The following is a 21,936-nucleotide window of genomic DNA, read 5'->3' as shown; positions in this document are numbered from 1 at the left end:
CATTAAATTGCATTATTTTGCATTAAATTACAAGAAATGAATGGCTTTGCCATTTCAATTTAACCATCAGTATATTTGTAATACAGCTTCTAAAGAAAAGAGAAAGCAATCTGAAGAGGACAGTAGTGATAAAGCTGGACAATGGAGCAAACCATTAGATGAAGAGCATGCTAAGAAACGTCACCAAGGAGAAAGGCAGAAAGATCAAGATCTCCTTGCAGACTTCAACATGGGCAAAGATGCCCAGTATGGGAATGGCCAAGATAGCAATATGCAGCTTTATAACAGCCTGGAAAAAGATGGATCTTTGAGAAGTGATGGGAAGATAGGATTTGGTCAGAATGTAGTGCTAGATGGAAACATCAGAAGAATAGGTAGTTTGACTGACAAGACCTCCCAATATGGGAAAAATGCAATGTTAGCTTTCAACACTGGACATGAAGGTACAAATGGATGGCAACGTTCAGAAGGACAAGTTTCCACACTTAATGGAACAGATCTTTCAGACAGATTTAATAGAGGATCAGTCTTGGGATTCCAAGATTCCATATTAGGCACTGCAGAGATCAATAGAAATCAATATATTGTCGGATACAATGGTAGCTCTGGAGTTGGATTTGACATAGCAGGAAAGATAGAAGGACTTAATGGCAAGGAAGTTATATTGGGTGATTCTGATCAATCAAGAGTGACTTTTGATAGAAATGGAAGTCTCTGTCCTAAAGATGGTGGGTTAAGTGGTGCAGATATACTTTATTTCAAAGATAATAAGCTCTCAGAAGTTGGAGACAGAAGTAGACTTTATAGAGATGTTTACATAACAGCTGAATCTGATGTAATAGAAGGTGATATAGGAGTTGCAGGGAAATTTTATGACAAAGATAATCATTTAGAGAAAGCCAAAGGTCTTAGACTTGATGGCACGAAAAGTATCTGTGGCAATATGGCAGGTAAATTTGGAGATGGTAGGATAATGAATGAGATTTATGTCAATGATGTAGTGCTAGCTGAATCTGAAGTGGTGCGTAGATTTCCGAGTGCTGGAGGGATAGTAGTACACTGTGGGACAAAAGGAATGTCACCTGAATCAGGCACTGATAGACATAATGATGCTGAAAGTCTAAGAGTGCTGCATAGCAAGGATAATACGATAGTTGATGCTGGTGCTTGCATAAGTGGCAAGAAGGATGTACTAAAAGGAGCTGTTAGACCTGACGGTACTGTGAACATAGATGGATATTATAATATGGATGTTGTGCTACAAGGAATGAGTGCTTGCAATCTTGCTAATAACATAGATGGATTCTATAATAAGAATGACATATTAAGAGGCACAGATGCTATTGGACAAAATAGGGCCACGAGCATAAGCAGTCTTTATTGTAAACATTCTACACTTGATGGAGCCGTTGTTGGGGGACCTTATACTATTAGAAACATCAATGAACACCATGGCAAAGAAGTTGAAATAAATGGAGCTGATGGTGGGGGCATCGGTGGACTTTATGATTGGAAACTAGGAAACTATGGCAAGCTAGGGAGAACAGAGACTACGAGTGGACACTGTGGCAAGGATGGCATGCTAGGTGAAACAGACACTAATATAGCTGATAATATTGGTGGAATAGATACACTGTATAGTAAAGATGTCCTGCTAGATGAAATTGGAGCTAGTGAATATGGTAATACAGTGAATATCACTGGACTCAATGACAAGAATGGCATACCAAATAAAGCAAGCAGTTGTGGAGCTGATAGTTCTAGTGGGCATGATATGCTATATGGCAAGGACACTGGTAGATTCTATAGAAAGGATATTATACAAAATGAAGCAGATACTACCGGACTGTCTGTCCAGAGTGTGATGCCATGTGGATTTTATTCAGATGGTGGTGATATTAGAAAAATAGACGGGCTCTATGTGAAAGGTGATATATTGGGGAAAGTAGGTGCTAGTGGAGGAATCTTTGACAAGAATAGTATGATAATTGGTACTGTTGATGATGAACTTAGTAATGGTGAAAGATTAGTTAGCAAAGCAAATGTTATTGGAGAAACAGCTAGAATTTATGATAAGAATGGAATGTCAGATGGATTTGTTAGTCTTAGAGGAGTTTCTAGGCTCTATGATAAAGATGGCATACTAAGTGGAATTGGTGCTAATGGACCCATTGGAAGTGAAAGCACTGCTGTATTTTATAGCAAGAACAGCATGCCAAAGGATACAAGTACTGGCGGATTTAGAATGGGTGATACATCAGATGGAGCCTGTGCTGGGAATAAACTCAATGGCAAGGGTGATATACCAAGTGTCACAGGCAGGAGAGAAATTGATTCTAAAGACATGGATGAATCTTATGATAAGAATAGCATACCAAATAGAACATACACTATTGGATATCATGGCTCAATAGTACATAGTCTATATGACAACGATGGTATTGAGAGCATACCATTAAGTGCAGGCACTAATAAACCTGGTGGCATTGGTAATGTAGATGGAAATTATGGCAAAGACAAAATGCCAAATGTAGTAGACATTTATGGACTTAGAGATGTTGGCAGAGTAGGTGGACATAATATTTTATGTAGAGCAGGCCCTACTGGATATGTCATTATTGGTAGAATTTATGACAAAGACAGTGTATTTAATCAATTTGGAGCTGGGAATATTGATGGTGCAAGTGAATCTATTTGCACGGCAGGTGGAAAAGGCACTGGATTCTGTGAAAGAAATGATATATCAAAAAGAGAGGTCTTAGATAAACTTGATGGTGCTAGTAATGTAAGTGGACTTTATGAAAAAAATGGTTACCTCATTGGAAATGGTGTAGCTGGAGAATTAGATGGGCCTTATGGCAAGAATGGAGTGCCAGGTAGTAGAAGTATTAGTGGTATCATGGGAGTAAGTGGGCAATATGGGAAGGATGGTGGATTAACTAGCATAATTGCCAGTGAGGTAGGATTTAATAATGAAAGAAACTTCAATTATCACTACCATGAAGATGTCGTACACTATGCAGATAGTATAGGAGTTAGAGATGCTAATAGATCACTACATGAGAAAAAGTCAGACATACTTGGCAAAGAGTTCCTGGGTTATGACCAGGCTTCTGGCCTTTATGATGCTGTATCTCATGCTGGTGACAGAAGAAGGCAGCTGTCTGATTTAGAGACCAGTGGATCTACACCAGCTGATCTCTCAAGGAAAGGGAGAGGAGAAAAACTGCTTGAAGAGGACTTGAGAGGTATTTATATATTCATGAATGAGTTCTTTTTTTAAAGTGTGTTTTAATATAAATTTATAAGACATGTGTAATTTTTTTTTAAAAAAACATCTTTTTAAAATGAGTGTTTCTGTCTCTTGATTATTCAGAACCACTTTGCCATCTGCATCAAGGTTTATTTGATGTCCATGCTCAGAAAGGAAAACCAACTGAGTTGTCTTGCTGTCTCAGCAATGATCAGGTCAAGGGAACTTGGTTTAAAGATGGAGTGAAGGTATGAGTTATTAACTTGTGATCGATGAAGTACTCCTTGTTTCACACACATTGTATCTAATGAAATTTTATTTGGGAATTAAAAAGATAGTACTGGCAACAATGAACAAATGTACTATCATAGTAATATGTAATAATTTGAAAAAAAGGAAAATAAAACTAATCCATTTATTAATTCAATTTATATATCTGCCTATCCCCCTTTTACATGACTCTACATAGCTTACAATAAAATAAATAAAATATGAAAATATACATATATATATATATAAAAAAAAAATAACATAGAGCAGGGATGTCAAACTCAATTTCATTTTCACTGGCAGAGGCACTGCAGGCCAGTTATTAGCTGTTTCCAGGATGGGCCTGTGGGTCAGATTAAACCACCCCATGGGCTGGATGTGGGCCGTGGGCCTTGAATTTGACATCCCTGACATAGAGGCTGGATATTATCCAACCAATCAGCTACATAGCCAGGACAACAGGTTCTTTTCTATTCCTCAGGGCTTTAGGCTTGTTCAAGCTTTTATGAAAGGCCAATGCAGATGGGGCCTATCTAATCTCATATCTTAATGTTCCAATTGATGTGTCAAAAGCCCAATGCCATAACTGAAAATTCTCTTCTTCTGGCCTACCTGCTGAGACTCTTTAGCCATCAGTACCAGGAACATACTCCTCCTGCCAAATCAGATAGGGTGGATAGAAACAATTGAGGAAAAATGGTCTTGTAATAACAGGTTCCAAGCCACAAAGAACTTTAAAAATTACAAACAGCACTTTGAATTGCACCCAGAAGCACGCCAAAAGCACTCAGAACCAATGATATCACATGCATCATGTAACTGGTGCCAGTAACTGCTTGCACCACCCCTTTCTGCACCCGTTAAAGCTTCCAAATAATTTTCAAGGGCAGTCCCATATAACGCACATTGCAGTGAACCAGTCTTGAGGTCATAACTACATTCTTCTTCTACTAGGCTTGGTGATATGCAAAAATAAATAAATAAACAAAAAATGCAACCAAACATAAAACCAGAAACCATAAATAAAATACATCTAAAATAGGTATTTAACATTCCAGAGGAACAGCTCCTTACTGCCAATTTAAATTATAGTAAAAAGAGACAGTGTCTTAATTCCATCGGGATGAAATTATGTAATAAGTTTATAAATTATGGAGTTGAATTATCAACAACAAAAATGCATATGTATTTGACTGGAATATAACCTGAAGCAAGAAGAATCACCACAGTTGTGCAATGATTCATAAATGAGAAAATAAATCTATTCAAAAATATTAATGACTTTTACAAAAAGATCAGTGAATTCTACCAATTTCTGAAAAATGTCCATCTCATTGGCACATCTTTGAAATCTGAACAAGCAATCGTCTAACTCCAGGGTTCTCCATATCTGTAGTAAAGTTAGCTTTGGACCAGACTGAATTATTTGTTCAATGTTGCATGGTTTTGGTTTTTTTTTGAGAAACGTATTTTCCTGTATTCTTTCAACTTTCCCACAAGATAACAGATTTAGGAGCAGTCTCCATTGAGAAAAATGGCCCAGTCCATAAACTGATAATTGACAAAGTAGAAGACACTCATGCTGGAAAATATAAATTTGAAGCTGAAGGCATCTGCACAGAAGCATCTATTTTTGTTGAAGGTAACCCTAGCCATGTTATTTTAGCAGATTGAATAGCAATGGCTAAATGCCACTGGTTAATCATGCATTTAATACATGAATTTCTCCTTTTCTTTAAAAGCAATCAGAGTGAGATGTCATGATACATTGGTGAAACTAAAGACAGGCACTTTTGGGGAGATCTGTTCCAATACTTTTTCAAATACTGTCTGTTTTTCTTTCCTGCTTTCTGATACCATCTTTGCTTTCTCTGAGACTGTCCTCACATATCAGGTTCCCCATATATTCTTCTTTCATAAATTGTAATTGATCACTTGTAGAGGGTTTTCAATATTTGCTGGAAAAATGCATAAAACTAGGTTGAAGGATATCTATAGTCATAGGCCACCAATTGCCATTCTAGCATTAGAATAAGAGTTTTGTAAGTTCATAAGACTGAAGGGAATGGATACAACATTGAATTAATAAGTGGTATATGTTGTGGCCCCAACTCCCGAGCCTATGCTGTCAGAGGAAGAGGACCTGGAAGATGAGGGGGAGGAACTGGCAATGCCTTCCTCCCCAGGACCTTCCTCCCTGGTAATGCCTTCCTCCCTGGTAATGCCTCAGGTTCCATCAGACAACCGAGAGGAACAGCCTGAGATGAATCAGGAGGAAGGCGTGTTGGAGCAGCCCCTGACAGGGAGTGAAGAGGAGGAGTCTTGGATCGACTCCAAGCAGTGTCATAGGGAGAAACGTGAGCAGCAACGTAGGAAGATGGGAGGGTCAGAGAGTGAGCTGAGTCACTGAGCCACACCCCACAGGGGATAAAAGTGGGTGTGCTTTCTCCTTAAACTTTGTACAGGACAAAGTTTAACTTACTTTAGACTTTATTCGTGACTATGTTGGAAGAACGATTGTTTTGTGGATTGCCTTGTGCTTTGTGAAGTAAAAGACCCATTTCCCTCTGTGTGAATAAGACTTTCATTTACAATTGCTGCCAGCTCGGACTTGGCAGGCAGGATGTAGTGGGATGCTAAGATTGTTATCAGTTACAGAGGATTTGCTCTGCAAAGTTTGAGCCAGCTTGCCTGTCAGTGTTTGTGTGTGTGTATAATCCCTTACCTTTTGGGGGAAAGGGAAGGGGAGACAGAACAGGTATAGATCAAAATCTCAGTACTGCAAAATCTGAGAGCCAGTAGCACTTGGAAGATATACCATTAGTGAGGCATTAATTTGTGCAATATTTCCTACTATGTTATATTTCTTCTCTTCAATTGTATCTGATTCTTGGAGACTGCCTGGACAAGACCATGCAGTTTTCTTGGCAAGGTTTTTTCAGAAGTGCTTTGACATTGCTTCCTTCTTATGGCTGAGAGAAAGCAACTGGACCAAATTTACCCAGCTGGCTTTGGGTGGGTCTAGAACTTAAAGTCTCCTAGTTTTCTAGTTGATGCCTTAACTACTACAACTGTCTCTCTCAATATTTTATAAATGGTTGCAATTTTAGAATTCTTCTGCTAAATTCTGTCTCCTCTTGCTGTTTATTAGATTATTGTCAAATAATCTTAAAATCATCACTTTTCCACTTCATTACATTGTATATCACATTTGAATGTAATATCAAGCCCCTACCTCTTGCTCTTAATGCTTGCTTTTTTGCAATAACTTTCCATTTTCCAAGTTTGTTTGTTTGTTTATTATAACTCTTGATACCCATTGACTCTAATATTTGAATCTTATTTATCTGATGGAGTGTTAGTAATGGTTTCTACGTTCACTCTGTGCCATATTTTATGTTGCCCTAAATGTCAAGAACAGTCTTCCCTTGGTTATAATATTGGATCAATGTTTTTAGTTTCATCTTGGGAATACTTTTCTTTCTGTTTTAACAAAACTGTTAAGGAATTGTACATGTGCTAGGGCATTTGATGTTCTGGTTGGTAGGAATTATGGTGTGTTTTTTAAAGATTGAATTCCTTTTTAATAATGTAATTTCATTAAATACTTTTTATTTAATAAAATTAATAGTAATTTTATTAAACATGGTCACTATAAAAATATAAACTAAAAAAGATAAATAGAAGGTGAAGAAAAGTAAGAAAAATAAGAAAAATGGAGAAAAGAAAGAAAAGAATAACAATATAGCAAAGAAGAAAAAAAAGAAATATATAACAAAATGACTTCCCCCTTTATCACAAGTATAAACAATTTTAGCAACTTATCACCTTCTCTTAAAATGTTACAAGTGAACTTTTCTTCCAATAGCCCATCTCTTATCTATAAACACATTTATAGATATATAAATCTTCATCACTGGGAGAAAATAAATGATTATTGTCAAATAATCTTAAAATTTGTGAACTTTGAAGAATAAATGGAGATTAACAAGACTGGACTCATTAGAAAAAGGGTAGAATTAAAATTGAGGGAGGGGCATGCCACTCACTCCTTAACTTTTTTTCAGATTTTCATAAGATTTGTTGACAGAAAATTTAAACATTCAATGAGTAGTAAAGTGTTTTGCCAGAAGATACCATGTTTTGCCAGAAGATATCATGTTTTTGTCAGAAGATTTTTTTTAAAGTCAAACATAGAATGTAAACTTCGTTTACATTCAGTGCTTATTTAGTGTATCCTTTTTCAGATCCTCCAAATGTTGACTCTACACTTCTGGAAAAACTAAAGAAGGAACCTATTGTGGTAAAGGCAGGAAAAAATGCCATGGTTAAGATTCCATTTGAAGGTCAGAAGCCAATCAGAGTAACGTGGTTAAAGGATAACCAGGAACTTCTGGATGATGACCGGATAAACATAGATTCTTCACAGAACTTTACTCGACTCTCCTTACCCAGCACCATCCGGAAGGATACTGGAGATTATAAAGTGAGATTAAAGAATGAGTGTGGAAGTTTTGAAGTTCCTTTCAAGCTGGAAGTGATAGGTGAGGAAACTGTAGTATTCAGGCAACTATTTTTTATTAATATATATAAAAAATGAAGTACTATTCAACATTTGTATGTGAATAAATTTTTATTGCTTCTTCATGGGAAGCTGGATAAAAATAAGTTGATGTGAAATAAAATAGACAATGCTTTTCAATATAATCAAAGACACGTACAAGAAGTTTGCTTGTAGCACTATAATGTGCATTAGTGGTGCTCAACCAGGGCCACAAGGCCCTCTATGGTCCCTAGGACATTTAAAGGGGACCATTGGTGAGAGACATGTTTCAAAGGCCACAGCATATGGTGAGGTGGCCACAGAAAAACAAAATGTACTATATTCCAAATAGTGTCTTGTATCAGAAAATGCATCACTTACTGTCTCATGTCTGTATCTAGTAATGAAATCTGGACATAGAGGAGCTACAGGTGAAAATAAAAAGCCATGTGCAAAAAAAAAAAGTTGAGAAATACTGGTATACAATTTATTTGTTTATTTATTTTATTTAGTTTATGGCAAATACGTGGACTTATAGTAGTTCAAATGTTAATATCCAGTCCACCCAGCCATTCATGGACAGGCTGGTCTATGATGAAAAAAATCAGACATAGGACCGAAGTAAGCTCTTGATGGATATTTGGACACAATGTGATGAATATTTTGTTGAGGAGCCCCAGTCACACTGAGGGTAGAGACATTGCTATGATTATACCAATATTTTCTTTCTGAACTCTTCCTTTGACCAAATGTTTGGTTTGGTCATTATTGTTGTGTACTGTCCTTTCTGAGGAGGAGAATATTGGGAATCAGAGATGGGGCTTTCTTCCATTTGGGCAGAATACTTGTTTCTCAGATAGAAGACAATTGCAGTAGTAGACAGATGAACAAGAGGAGATGAATAAGAATGAGTTGCTAGTATTTAATCAATTAGTGTCTGATTCACTAATTCAATATAACCAAGGGAGTAAATAGTGCATTTATAGTATTGTTAGTTTCCTTTTTATATAATTTATAATTTATTTGTATCTTATTTGCCTTAGTCTGCCAGCTTCTCTCAAGTGGTTATAATAAAGCCCTTGCCCATGTTTTCTGTTTTGATCTTTCATTCAGATAAACCACAATCGCCAACAGGCCCCATAGCGGTTATAGACAATTCTGCAAATGGCATAACTATTCAGTGGAAGCCCCCAAGAGATGATGGTGGTAAACCAATCCAGAGTTATATTATTGAAAGGCAACAGGTTGGTAGAAAGACCTGGGTGACACTGGGAAAAACAAGTGGAAGCTCTACTATTTTCACCACCAACAAAGTAGAACATGACACAAGCTATTACTTCAGGGTGAAAGCAGTGAATTCCTTGGGTACCAGTGAGGCCCTGGAATCTGATGAAGTCATGGCTGCCGCAAAAGGTGATTTTTTTTAATGTATGTTTGTCAAAGGATTATGACAATATCTAATGGTCTAGCAAAATCTAAAGAATTTGTCTTTAATATTAAATGTAGATTGCATTGCCATTCAATCTCATGAGTACTTTGCACAAATATATTTCTTGAGTATTTCAGGCAATTCATCTGATGCATTATTTTGGCAGTTCTTACAGAAACCTCCTAAGATAATACCAATGTATTATCTTTATTAATCTTCATTAATACAATAAATAATAATAGAAGATTTATTCTCTTTGCTAATATGGATCCAAGTTATTCAAGAATCCATTCTGAACTGCTGCTATTTGGGACAGGATAACAAAGCCAAATTCACAGTTGTAAGGAAAACCTCTACATCTCGTTATGGCCAGGTCTCTCTCTGAAAGTATCGGAATTCACTATAGTGTATAGCTGCTTCTCGTTTCAGGGAGAAAGGACTTATTTGATCAGAGTCCCACAGGCATCTGATAGATCCTATTGGGTTTCAGAGGGGACTTGAAGGACTGTTTGTTTCTGAGGATCTGATGCATGATGCAACTGAGACCTTAGGTGCTACTTGGAAATGAGAGGACAATGATGTGGGATACCCCTGTAAATGGCTCCAAGGGAGTTCCCTGATTTTTAGGACTCCAGAGATAAAACAGCAGAAGTCTTAGAGCACTGAGGGAGGGAAATTCAGGGTAAACCTGTCAGGGTTTAGGGTAAAATATGATCTTATGGTAATAAAATCAACACAACCTAATTATGTTAACCATTATTGCATCTGCAGATCATTAGTTGACAGCCATCTTCACTATGACCCAATCCCTCTTGCATAGCTTTATGAGAGCTGTTTGAGGCACCTGTCAGTTAAAATCAGTTTCGACTTACTTTACTTTTAAAATCAGATCCTCTCTTAGCTGTTTTTTTATTATCTTAGTTGACAATGAAACAACATAATTTTAAAATCTTGGAAACAATTCCTCAGCTTCTCCAAGCCCTCCTGCTCCACCTAAAGTTAACAGTGCCAACAAAGATGCCATCACAATTTCATGGTCTGCACCCCATAAAATAGGGAATTCACGAATTTTGGGCTACAGAGTTGAGAAACGCAAGAAGGGCAGTAACTTCTGGACATCTGTCACTGATTTGCCCATAACAGGTAAGTAATTTATGTTTCTATATGAGCTAGGACGAGGCTAAAAGATTTAATTAAAGGGAATTGTAATACTCACCTGTATTTTATAGTTAACAATGCAGGTTAACTTACAACCATTTGTTTAGTGACCAAAGGTACAATGGCACTGAAAAAAATGACATGACTGTTGCAGCATCCCCAGGGTCACATAATAAAAATTCAGACACTTAGCAACCAGCTCATATTTACAATGGTTGCAGGATCCCAGTACTGCAATCATCATGAGGATAATGTGATCCCCATTTGCAACTTTCTAAAAGCAAAGTCAATGGAGAATCCAGATTCAACAATTGCAACTGTGGCAAGAAAGGTCATAAAATGGGGCAAAACTCACTTAACAACGATCTTGCTTAGCAACAGAAATTTTGGGCTCTGGTGGTTGTATGTCAAGAATTACCTGCAACATTTTGGGAAAGTATATTATTGAATTAAGTTCCATTAAATGCTGAAATACATCATGTTATTAGATGTCAGAAGCATTTTCACTAGAAAAAGTTTGATCTGGCTAGAGTTGTACAAATTGCTCTTTTCTCAGTATCCATAAATACATTTTCTTTGTAAGGACTACCTCTGTAAAGTTTAATCCGAATAAAGTGTTGGTTTCAAAACAATTCACAATCCTTCTCTTATTAGGGCATTTTGATGCTGTTGGAAGGTGAATTTGGGTGGCCAAACACAATCATATTTATTGAATGATATTCACATTAGTTGGGATTATATAAAAAAACAAGAAAGAAATAGCACTATAAACATGATTGTATTGGCATCAGCTTTGTTCGGGTATTTTCCCACGTCATTATAGTTGTGCTTTTAAAGTTGTGGCAACGTTTCGGCAGAATCTCATCTGCCATCATCAGGCTTTCACAGCCGTTTCAGTTTTAAATTTGGGGCTAGCCTACTGCTGTGCCAGAATGGTTTTTTTTTTCATCCTGATTGGTTGGGAGTCTTGGTCTGTGTTTATTGGTCTTGGAGTTTGCTGTGTTCTGCTTGATTGGTATTTCTAATATCTTCTGTCTATTTTGTGGCTTTTTTTGTTTTGATTGGCTGGCAACATTGTGTTCCTGTATTGGAGGCTTTTAGTGCAGCCTGTGTAGTATCTTACTGATTTTGTCTATGGTGCCTTTTATGTAGGGCAGGACAGCTGTTCCATAGGTCTGTGCATCTTCTAGGTCTCCTTTATGTCTCAGTGTGTTTTTGTGGATCAAGCTGGTGATTTTGCTTTTGTGGAAGCTGTTAGCTGTCAGTACTTTAGTCAGGGTGCATATTTCAGTCTTTATGTGTGTCTTGTCTGCCAGGCGTTTGGTTCTGGCGATTAGTATTTTGGCCATGGAGTTTATCTGTGCTGGGTGGTGGCAGGATTGGGCGTTGAGGTAGCGGTTGGTGTGTGTTTTATTCTGGTATATGGTGTGTCCTAGTGTGCCATCTGTTTTTTTGTAGATTAGTACATCTAGGAATGGTAGTTGTTTATTTGTTTCTGTTCCCATGGTGAACTTGATTTTGGGGTGTGTGCTGTTTAGATATGTTAGGAAATTGTTTAGGTTTTCTTTTCCATGGGGCCAAATCACAAATGTGTCATCGATGTATCTTAACCATAGTTTGGGTTTGTGGGTGGCATTAGCTAGGGCCCTGGATTCGAATTCTTCCATGAACAGTTTTGCAATGACGGGTGACAGTGGTGATCCCATAGGGGCTCCTTCAATTTGCTTGTATCTTTGTCCTTTGTACATGAAATATGTGTTGGTTAAGCAGTGTTCTGCTAGTTCCATGAGGTGTTTAGCTGATTGGTATTTATTTGTGATGATTTCAAGAGTTTCTTTTATCGGGACTTGAGTGAATAGTGAAACCACATTGAAACTTACAGGCAGATCTTCTTGTTCCACGTGTAGATCTTCGATCATCTCCAAGAAGTGGTATGAGTTTTGTACATGTGAAGCTGCTGCTGTAGCTGCTTTGCTAAGTGTTTAGCTAGGTTTTGTAGTGGTGCTCCTCTGAAGCTGACTATGGGTCTGAGAGGTATGCCTTCTTTGTGTATTTTGGGGAGGCCGTATAGTTTGGGGCATCTGGAAGATTTTTCTCTTGGGATGATCGTCTGTTGGATCTCTTTGCTCATGTGGCTGGTTATAATTTTCTTCTTGGTTATTTTTTCCAGATATGTGGTTGGGTCCGTGTTTATGGGTTTGTATGTGGAGTCTTGGAGTAGGTCTGTCAATTTTGTTTCATAATCTTTTCTATCCATTACTACTGTGGCATTACCTTTATCTGCTGGAAGTATGATTATGCTGCTGTCATTCTTTAGGGCTTACAGGGCTTTTAGTTCCTCTTTGTGCAAGTTGCTTTTGCGTGGTTTGCTTTTGCATAGGATGTTAGTAACTTGGTGTCTTATTCTATCAGCTTCATCTGTATTTAATTTAGTTAGGCTGGATTTTACTGCACATATGATGGATTCTGTGGGGAATTTTTTGGGTGCTATAGCATAATTGAATCCTTTGGTTAGGACATCTGTTTCTGTTTTGGTGAGTTCTCTGTTGGAAACGTTATATACTAATTGTTTCAGGTGTTGTTATTAGTTTTTGGGGGCTGTATTGTCATGTTCTAATTTCTTTAGTTTCTTCAAGAGTTTGTCATTTTTGTAAGTGGTTTCAGTTTCAGCTCTCCAAGTTGTAAGCTGGTTTATCTTGTCCCAAAGTAGAGGGTGGATTTTGCTGCTCAGTTCCAGGTGTAGTGTTAGCAAATTTTTGTTTAACTGATACAATTTGAATCTCTTTCTGTGGAGCTCGTTCCTGAGTAGAGCCATTTCAGTTCTTTTCAGGATATGTTTGGTAGCTGCTGTGCTGTGATGAAATGTTAATTTGAAGCAGGTTGGTGTTGCATTGTTGTCTCTGCAGCTGCGTAGGAATTTGAGGTCACATAGTATTCATGCTCTTTTAACTTCCAGCTTCTCATAGGTTTATTTCCACCCCATAGAGGTCTGATATTTGTTTTCTTAAGTTTTTGTGGGTACTTACATGTATGGTATTCGGCTTTGTTCGGGTATTTTCCCACGTCATTATAGTTGTGCTTTTAAAGTTGTAGCAACGTTTCAGCAAAATCTCATCTGCCATCATCAAGCTTCTCTATACAGAAGCCTGATGATGGCAGATGAGATTCTGCCGAAATGTTGCTACAACTTTAAAAGCACAACTACAGCACAACTATATATTCTTAAGTTAGAATATATATATATATTTCTTAAGTTTTTGCGGGTACTTACATGTATGGCATTTGGCTTTGCTTGGGTATTTTCCCACGTCATAGTAGTTGTGCTTTTAAAGTTGTAGCAACGTTTCAGCAGAATCTCATACAGAAGCCTGATGATGGCAGATGAGATTCTGCTGAAACGTCACTACAACTTTAAAAGCACAACTACTATGACGTGGGAAAATACCCGAGGAAAGCCGAATGCCCCACACACACACACACACACACACACACACACATTTACTTATACTTATACATATTTATATTTATATTTGAGATAGAGACAGAGATGTGTGTGTGTATGTGTGTGATATTTATCCACAACCTGTGGTTTCTGACTTTCTTCAATTTCTGCAATCATATATTAGTCCCAGTCCCAAGATACACTTTCTCTCTGCCATTTTTGTCATACTCCCCAGACACCTTTTACATCGCTGGGTCTATTTGATCTTAAAGTCAGAAGATCATTGGTCAGCAGATAAAAAATAATGTGTTAAAGTCATAATAGAAATTTTCTATTTATATGACAGTGCCTTCCTCCCTCCTCCAATCATGGAGATTCTTTTTGCATTTCTATTTCAGTACTCACAGAATTGGATTGCTATTATTCTTCTATTTCTATATATGTTTTATGAATGCTGCAGAACCTTATTTATTATTCTGCAGGTTTAAATTCACTGAAATTTGGTCAGAATGGATCATAACAATCAAACACAAAGAATATAGAATATTGTTGTTATCTGGTCAGAACAATTGTAATTCTGTATAACAAAAGAGTTATATTTCATTTTGACCTCAGAACTCAAAGAATGACACCTTTAGGACAACAGCTGGGAACCCAATCTCATACATAAGCCAATGTATATAGATATTTCTTACTAGCTCAGCTTTTTCTTCTTTGTGAAATTCAAAAACCTCACAACAAAGCAAAGATGAAGTATATGCATAAATTATTTTCAAATATTAGAGAATTATCTAAGTTATCAAGATAATAATTGCAAATGCAATAATATACATATATCCATTGCTTATGAGATAAAACTAGCTCATTTATGCTGTAGACAGGAAATATACAGTGAATGGTTTGAAGGAGGGACTGCAGTATGAATTCCGTGTGGCTGCCATCAATAACTCAGGAGTGGGCGAGGCCAGTGGACCTTCAGAAGCTATTTATGCTCGAGATCCTATGAGTAAGTAGTTTACTTCCTCTCTTATATTTATTTGCTTATTATTCAATATATATTTATGCTACTTCCCCTATAACTGTGTCTGTAAGCATTTTGCAATAAATAGTTTATTAGTAGTGGCACTGAGAAACTGCAAAGATAGCATGTGGATAGAAAAAGTTATTTCATACAAAGTAGTGGCATGTGATAACTTCTCTCACAGTTATGTAGTAAAATGAAATGTCCCTTCCCAAAGCATTGTGTGTTTCTCCAGAAAGTTCCCTTAACTCACTCTTTGCTGGTTTAAGTATTCCAAAATAGTTTATAGTTATTTATTTATAGAAGGGTCCTTTCTGAAACAGTTCTCAGTATTCTGGATATATTCACGTCCCAAAACATAATATTCAAAAAAACACCCTGTCCATTTTGTGCATTCCTATTCTCTCAAAGGACAAGATAATCATTAACCACATTCATGAATTCCTTTTAAAAAAACTTATTTATTTAATTATTAATTTCTGTTAGTTTTTTTAAAAAATATAATAAGATTATCTTTTAAAAAAGGAACTGAACAAATACGATATACCAAATAATGAGGTAAGTTATTTGGTGATCTATATATAAAATGGAATTTGTCTGGCTTCTATTGAATGGGTGATATTCGATTTTTAGGAAATTGTAATGCAGTAGCTATTCCATTGACAGTAGGACAAAGTAAGTTCATATAAAATGTTCTGTGGTGAGGAAAAGAAAGAATCAAGAACAAGGGTTCCTATTGGTTTTCAGTAGACTAATGTATCATAAAAAGTTAATAAAGCAAAGGAAACAATGGGAAACAGAATGTAAAAAAGTAACTCTGAAATGATATCAACATTTTAACACTCCTTTTTCCAGAGTCTCCAGGCCCAGTAAAAGATCTAAAAGTGGTTAATACTGACTACTGTAGTATCTCCTTATCATGGATGAAACCAGAATCATCAGAAGAAAGTTATGTCAAAGGATATATTGTTGAGATTCGACACTCTGATACTCTGAAATGGACCCAGTGTAATACTGTCCCAATACAAACAACTGCATATACATTTAGAGGATTAAAAGCCAGGGAGCCATATTTTGTACGTGTGAGAGCAATTAGTGATGGTGGTTTGGGAGACCCAGTTGAAGTTGATACTTGTGTTCAGGCGGTACCTTCTTCTGGTAAGTCAAACTATGTACATTCTGCTTTGGAAATTAAATACTTATAGAGATAATTCTGGAATACCTTATTTATATGAAATTCTATGACTGTTCCTTTTATTTACATGAAATTCTGTTCAAAAATAGTAAAAGGAAAAAGCAAAGCATGTGAAATCTATGATATAGCTGTTATTTAACAGGTGGACAAGAGGCTGGAGAACGAAATGATTTGATTCAATGTAATGAGGATAAGGACAGAAAAGTCAGACCTTATGAAGGCCCAGGTAAGCCGAGGATAGTTCTGTAAATCAATTATTAAAGAATTGGGTTTTGTTGGAGAACTTGAAAGATAAAAGGAAACAATCTGATAAATCATAGATGTTACTCTAAAGGGTTCTAGAAAAGGCTAACGTTATTGAAAAAAACAGAAGACTTTTGAAAGAAAGCCAAAACCAAAAGACATTGTATCCAGAGAGAACTGGAAAAGACATGTCATAGTTATATTGAAGAAGAAACTAAAGAATACTTGGGACATATTTAGTTCAACTGTAATATCTAGGGTATTTCCGAACTTGAAACCTTCAAGATATATTGGATTATCATCATTCATAGCTGTGGAAAGTATTTTAATGGAGATTGTTGCAAATGCCTGCACTTGACTCTGAAGAAAAGACAGCATTGCTCTTCTTGTTGATATTTAACAAGTGTACAAGGGAAATATATTAATATCAAATGGGATATTAGGCCATTTGAGAAGTTGGTAGCCAGCTGTTCTGCATGTATACTTCTTAGATGATGAAACAGCTTGGTTCTATAGAATATGCAGTGGTGAGTGAGGAGTTGTTTTGAGCATTTTATATATTGCAGTTACAGTACTGAACTAAACAATATGATGCCAAAACTTACTTACTTACTTACTTATGTATGTATTTCCAGTTAACCCCAAGTTCTTAGTGAAGGATACTGTTGAAAGTTTCATGAATGTGAAAGCAGGGGATGCCATCCATGTGCGTATTCCTTTTGAAGTAAGTATAGCCTTTGCAAGCAATATGTATTAAATCTGCTTCTGTACTTTTTTTTATATACCAGTAAATGGAGCTATCTAGAGATTTGGATATTTTTTTTAAAAAAAATGTTACTTTATAATAATCCTTGAAAGGAAAGAAAAGCTAGAATACTTAGAATCATTTGGTTATCTAATTTGGAATTACTTCTAAGTAGAGAAATGTATATCTTGAGCTGCTATGACAATGCAATAAAATTATGTGCATGTGCATTATTTTTTTAAAAAATGATGTCTTCTATGTTTAGTTGGAATTCTAGATATTATCTGTGGAATATTTCTTTGCTGATATAAGTAAATTAAGAAGTTCTTGTTTGGCTTAGCCAAACTGATAAGATCACGTCAATACGAATGGAAGAAAGTTAGGATCATATCTCCAGTCTTTCTGTCATCAACTGCTATTATGCTACAATAAGGGGGGGAAATGGAGAAGCAACATAGTACTTTTACATGGAAGCTGACTTATACCACTGCCATGTATATACTTTAAAAGTAATTTAAAATTAATGTCTTTTTCATGTCTATTAGGCATCTCCATCTTCTGAAGTGATTTGGCTGAAAGATGGACTTCCTCTGCCTGTAAAGGCCACAACTGCTTTCAGAGAACGACTGAGCCAACTCATCATACCAGAAGCTGAGCTTTCTGACAGTGGACATTATGCTATCAGCCTTCAAACTGAGCATGGGAGAAAGGAAACATTCAGTTTTCGAGTTCAAGTTCAAGGTAAAGATCATACAGGGAAATCTGCAATTACATTTCTACAGTTCTACATTTGCGCCTATCACCTTACCTGGAAAACTAGTCATTTGGAACCTAGACCCTAGAATAGTAGGGTTGGAAAGGACCTTGGAGGTCTTCTACTCCAACCCCTTGCTTGAGTAGGAGGCCCTAATTGAAGTTCTGCCTATTTTTAATATTCATTCTTAATTTATTATTAAATATAATATGCATTTGCATAAACGGGGTGGAGCTCTAATTGCATGGCTGTGGTCACCATCTTGACTCTTTTGACTTTATCCTGTAGACACCCTTGTCCATTAGAAACTCTGTATACAAAGGCATTAGTGCTTGAAAAAGAAAACAAAAATCATAACTACTCTTTAAATAACAACCCTTCAACAAGAAGAATATCAGCTGTGCATTACCCACGAGTGCTTCTTTCTATATGAAGCTTCAAGCTAAAATTGCCTAACTTATAGAGAGCCTCTGCCCTTTTCAATTAGATTTGAAGGGTGAACCTGCAATATACTAAAGGGTTCCAATGAAGATTTTAAGACTGTTAGTTGCCTTACCTTTTATGAAGTGATCGAGTAACTAATTAAAACCAAGAGTATGCTAGCGTGTTATAAGCAGCAGTTTGAAGCCATTTGAAAATAGTCCATTATACAGATATTATAGGCAAAAGTAGTACAGAAACATATGTTTTAATAGGAATAAAATTTTAATTTACCCTTCTCTGATTTGGCATCTTCAATGTGGACTTGGGTAACAACTCTCAGAAATTCCTGTCCACATTATCTGGGCATTTTTGGATTTGTAAACAACCCATCTGAGATATACAAAGTTAAAAAGGCCTGTCTTACTATGTTCAAGAGAAGTAGTAGTTTAGTACAGTTATCTGTTGACCTTATTTTCTATTTTAATCATAGCAGACATCACCTCTTAATAACATCTTTATAGTATATATTAATCCTATTAATAAAGATTCCTCCTGTAAATTACTTTTGCTTGAGAAGAGTAGATAAAGTGGTATTCAGCCAGTTCTGACAGGTTCTGGAGAACTGATAGTGGACATTTTCAGTATTTTGGAGAACTGGTAAATACCACATCCGGTTGGTCCTGCCCCCATCTATTCGGTGCCTCCTGAGTCCCAGGTGATGGAAGTCCCAGCTGATCAGCTGGGTCTTTTTTTGTTGCGCTACACAGGAGAACAAAGCTGGGGTGGGAAAGGAATGGGGATTTTACAGTATCCTTCCCCTGCCATGCCCACCAAGCCACGCCCACCAAGCCACGCCCAGACAACCAGTAGTAAAAAAATTTGAATACCACCACTGATAAGAACCAGTTTGTCATACTTCTTTACTATGCCTTGCCTCTGGCTTTATTAGATGGAAAATACATGCTGACCACATTTACACTTATAAAAGTATATCAACGGATTTAAAATATTAAAAAACAAGACATAACAGCTGAACAGAACTATTTTTTTATCCATTAAGGAGACCTTTCAGGATGAGAGACTGAAGTCCATGGAGCTACTCTTCTTTCTTCAATATATTTACATTCTTTCTCTTCCACATAGTTTCTAAATCTGTAATACTTAAATATTGTTTCTGTAGGGTTTCTAAATTTGTTGATAAATAAATAATCAAATTGCTCCACTTTACAAACACTTAGAAATTCTTCCTGATTTTGGTTTTATTTTGCAGATATTCCAGAGTCTCCTGGCCCTATACAACTCATTGAGAAGGTCCCTGGGACGGTGACTCTGATATGGGAGCCCTCACCCACAGAAAAGAGAGACAGTAATATAACCTACATGGTTATGAGATGTGACTCCAGAAAAGGACCATGGCAAATGGTGGCTGACCATATTTACACCAACAAATGTACAGTTGTAAATTTTGTCTCAGGTCGGGAATATTTCTTCAGAGTTCTGGCAAAAAATTGTGTAGGGATCAGCAAGCCTTCTGAAACAGTGAACCCTTGGACTATTCAAAAAGAATATGGTAAATATAGATAACTATTGTTTGAGGAGCTGTGCATGCTTCAGAAAACAGCATCTCTATTCATGAAAGTGCATTTTTATGTGAGGCTGTTGCTTTAATGTATCAGATTGTTAAATAGTTCATCTATAACATGACTCCAAAAGTAGCATCTTTTTTCAGGCTTGGGATTATTTGGATTCACATTATAACAAATGAAATCATTGCAATATGGACTGGAGTACTCCTGAGGCATGTTTAGGGTATCTGATATCTTCATAATATTGGAGAACTTTTGATCATTGACCACATTTCCTGGAACATCAGTACAAAGTGACTAAGCACTTTCCCAGATCAATGATCTCCAATCTGGAACATAGAATAATATCAGAATGAACTTACATGGTTTAGTATTTTTCCTAAATGAGATCAGAAATAGTAGATAATTTATTGTAATTCATCATTATCAAGCCAATATTGCAAATAGAAATAACAATGAAAAATAAGTATCCTTAGCTGTTAATGTAATCCTTTGTTTTCCTGGTTTTGTACTTCTTTCAGATAAACCTGAAATGAAGCTTCCAAGATATAAGGGGATCAACCGAAATCAACCTCCAAGATTCCTTGTCCAACTGAAACCACATGTGGTGAATTTAGGATTTAATTGTCACATGAGTTGTGCTGTGACTGGAGATCCAGCCCCTCAGGTCACTTGGTACAAGGGTAACAAGAATCTCTCTCAGGATCCTGCTTTTTTCTGCAAAAATGATTTTGGGGTTTGCTCCCTTGTGATCCCTGGAGTCACACCATCAGATGCCGGCCAATACAAGGTGCTGGCTGTCAATGAACTAGGCCAAGCAATCAGCAAAGCTGAACTAACGGTGAAAGATGGATATTAAAAGGTAGTTGAAGTTCACTTCCATATAAAATCACATACTTTGCTCCAAATTAGACTGCTTTTCATGAATTCAGTTAATTTAAGAAGGCAATATTTTAAAAAATACTGACAGAAAAGGGGTAAGGATAATAATAAAAGGATTGTGGCTCAATATTTAGAATAAATCCAGCTCGAGTAATTAGTTTATTCTATTCCCTGCAGTCATTTTTTCTGCACCAATCCTAAAAAAAATTCTGATGATGGACTTTGACACCACTATCAATGATGACTTCATTCTCAGTGGCAATCATCCTCCAAAATTTTACAATTTTTAACTTTGCTTGATTGCACCTTTGAAGTAAATCCAAATTGGAAAAGTGATTGCAGTAATCTCAAGGCTAAATTGCCCTGATGTTAACTGATTATTTGAATCTGCATACAAACTCTAGTGGCACAACTATGCTGAGATGGAACCTTAAAAAGTTACTTAAATTACATTTGATCCCATTAACCCCAGCTTAAAAAGGCAACTCAATACTTTGTGCAATGTTACAGAAAATTTGTAGTTCAAGAACTTAGAATGCTTAGCATTTTGATCTTTTAGGTAATTCATAGATTTTATCCCATTTTCTAATAATGAATTTAATATATATAATCATTTTGTTCATTTTTAAATACGTATACATGAAATCCAAAATTTTCAACTATATTTGTCTCTGGTTTTTTTCCCTATGGAAGAACCTGTATATTATTACGGTTTGCACTGAACCAGCTTCACACAGCCTGCAATATAATAATGGCTACCTGTAGAAGTACCACTATGAACAATAAATTTATTTTTACATCACTGTTCTGAAGGATTTGTCTACTTGAAGTTCCAAGTGTAAAAAAAACCCAGCAGCTTTTGTTTTCTTCTATCTTTTACAGTATGAAAGCTTTTGAAAATATGCATACAATTGTTTCAAGCAGAAGGGAAAACATCCAAATATATCAGTGACTTCTGGAAATGATTGAAAAGTCAATTACAGGTGGAAGAA

General features: G+C 36.3%; 1 protein-coding gene across 1 annotated transcript in view; it reads left to right on the top strand.

The window, feature by feature from the left end:
* The window catches only part of IGFN1 (immunoglobulin like and fibronectin type III domain containing 1), a 29,527-nt gene extending 8,606 nt beyond the window's left edge, over positions 1-20,921 (top strand). The window contains exons 11-23 of the mRNA XM_026712993.2: positions 87-3,248; positions 3,377-3,501; positions 5,024-5,165; positions 7,771-8,067; positions 9,180-9,479; positions 10,465-10,638; positions 14,973-15,101; positions 15,972-16,274; positions 16,454-16,537; positions 17,190-17,278; positions 17,845-18,040; positions 19,747-20,046; positions 20,584-20,921. Of these exons, the coding sequence (XP_026568778.2) occupies positions 87-3,248; positions 3,377-3,501; positions 5,024-5,165; positions 7,771-8,067; positions 9,180-9,479; positions 10,465-10,638; positions 14,973-15,101; positions 15,972-16,274; positions 16,454-16,537; positions 17,190-17,278; positions 17,845-18,040; positions 19,747-20,046; positions 20,584-20,921 (5,639 nt within the window). The remainder of the gene's footprint in view (positions 1-86; positions 3,249-3,376; positions 3,502-5,023; positions 5,166-7,770; positions 8,068-9,179; positions 9,480-10,464; positions 10,639-14,972; positions 15,102-15,971; positions 16,275-16,453; positions 16,538-17,189; positions 17,279-17,844; positions 18,041-19,746; positions 20,047-20,583) is intronic.
* Positions 20,922-21,936: the final 1,015 nt, after the last annotated feature.

Source organism: Pseudonaja textilis, chromosome 3 (assembly GCF_049901715.1).
Source record: "Pseudonaja textilis isolate UNSWEBS1 chromosome 3, rPseTex1.2, whole genome shotgun sequence".
Lineage (NCBI taxonomy): Eukaryota > Metazoa > Chordata > Lepidosauria > Squamata > Elapidae > Pseudonaja > Pseudonaja textilis.
The sequence above is the reverse complement of the archived record's forward strand: the minus strand, read 5'-3'. Positions and strand labels throughout refer to the sequence as shown.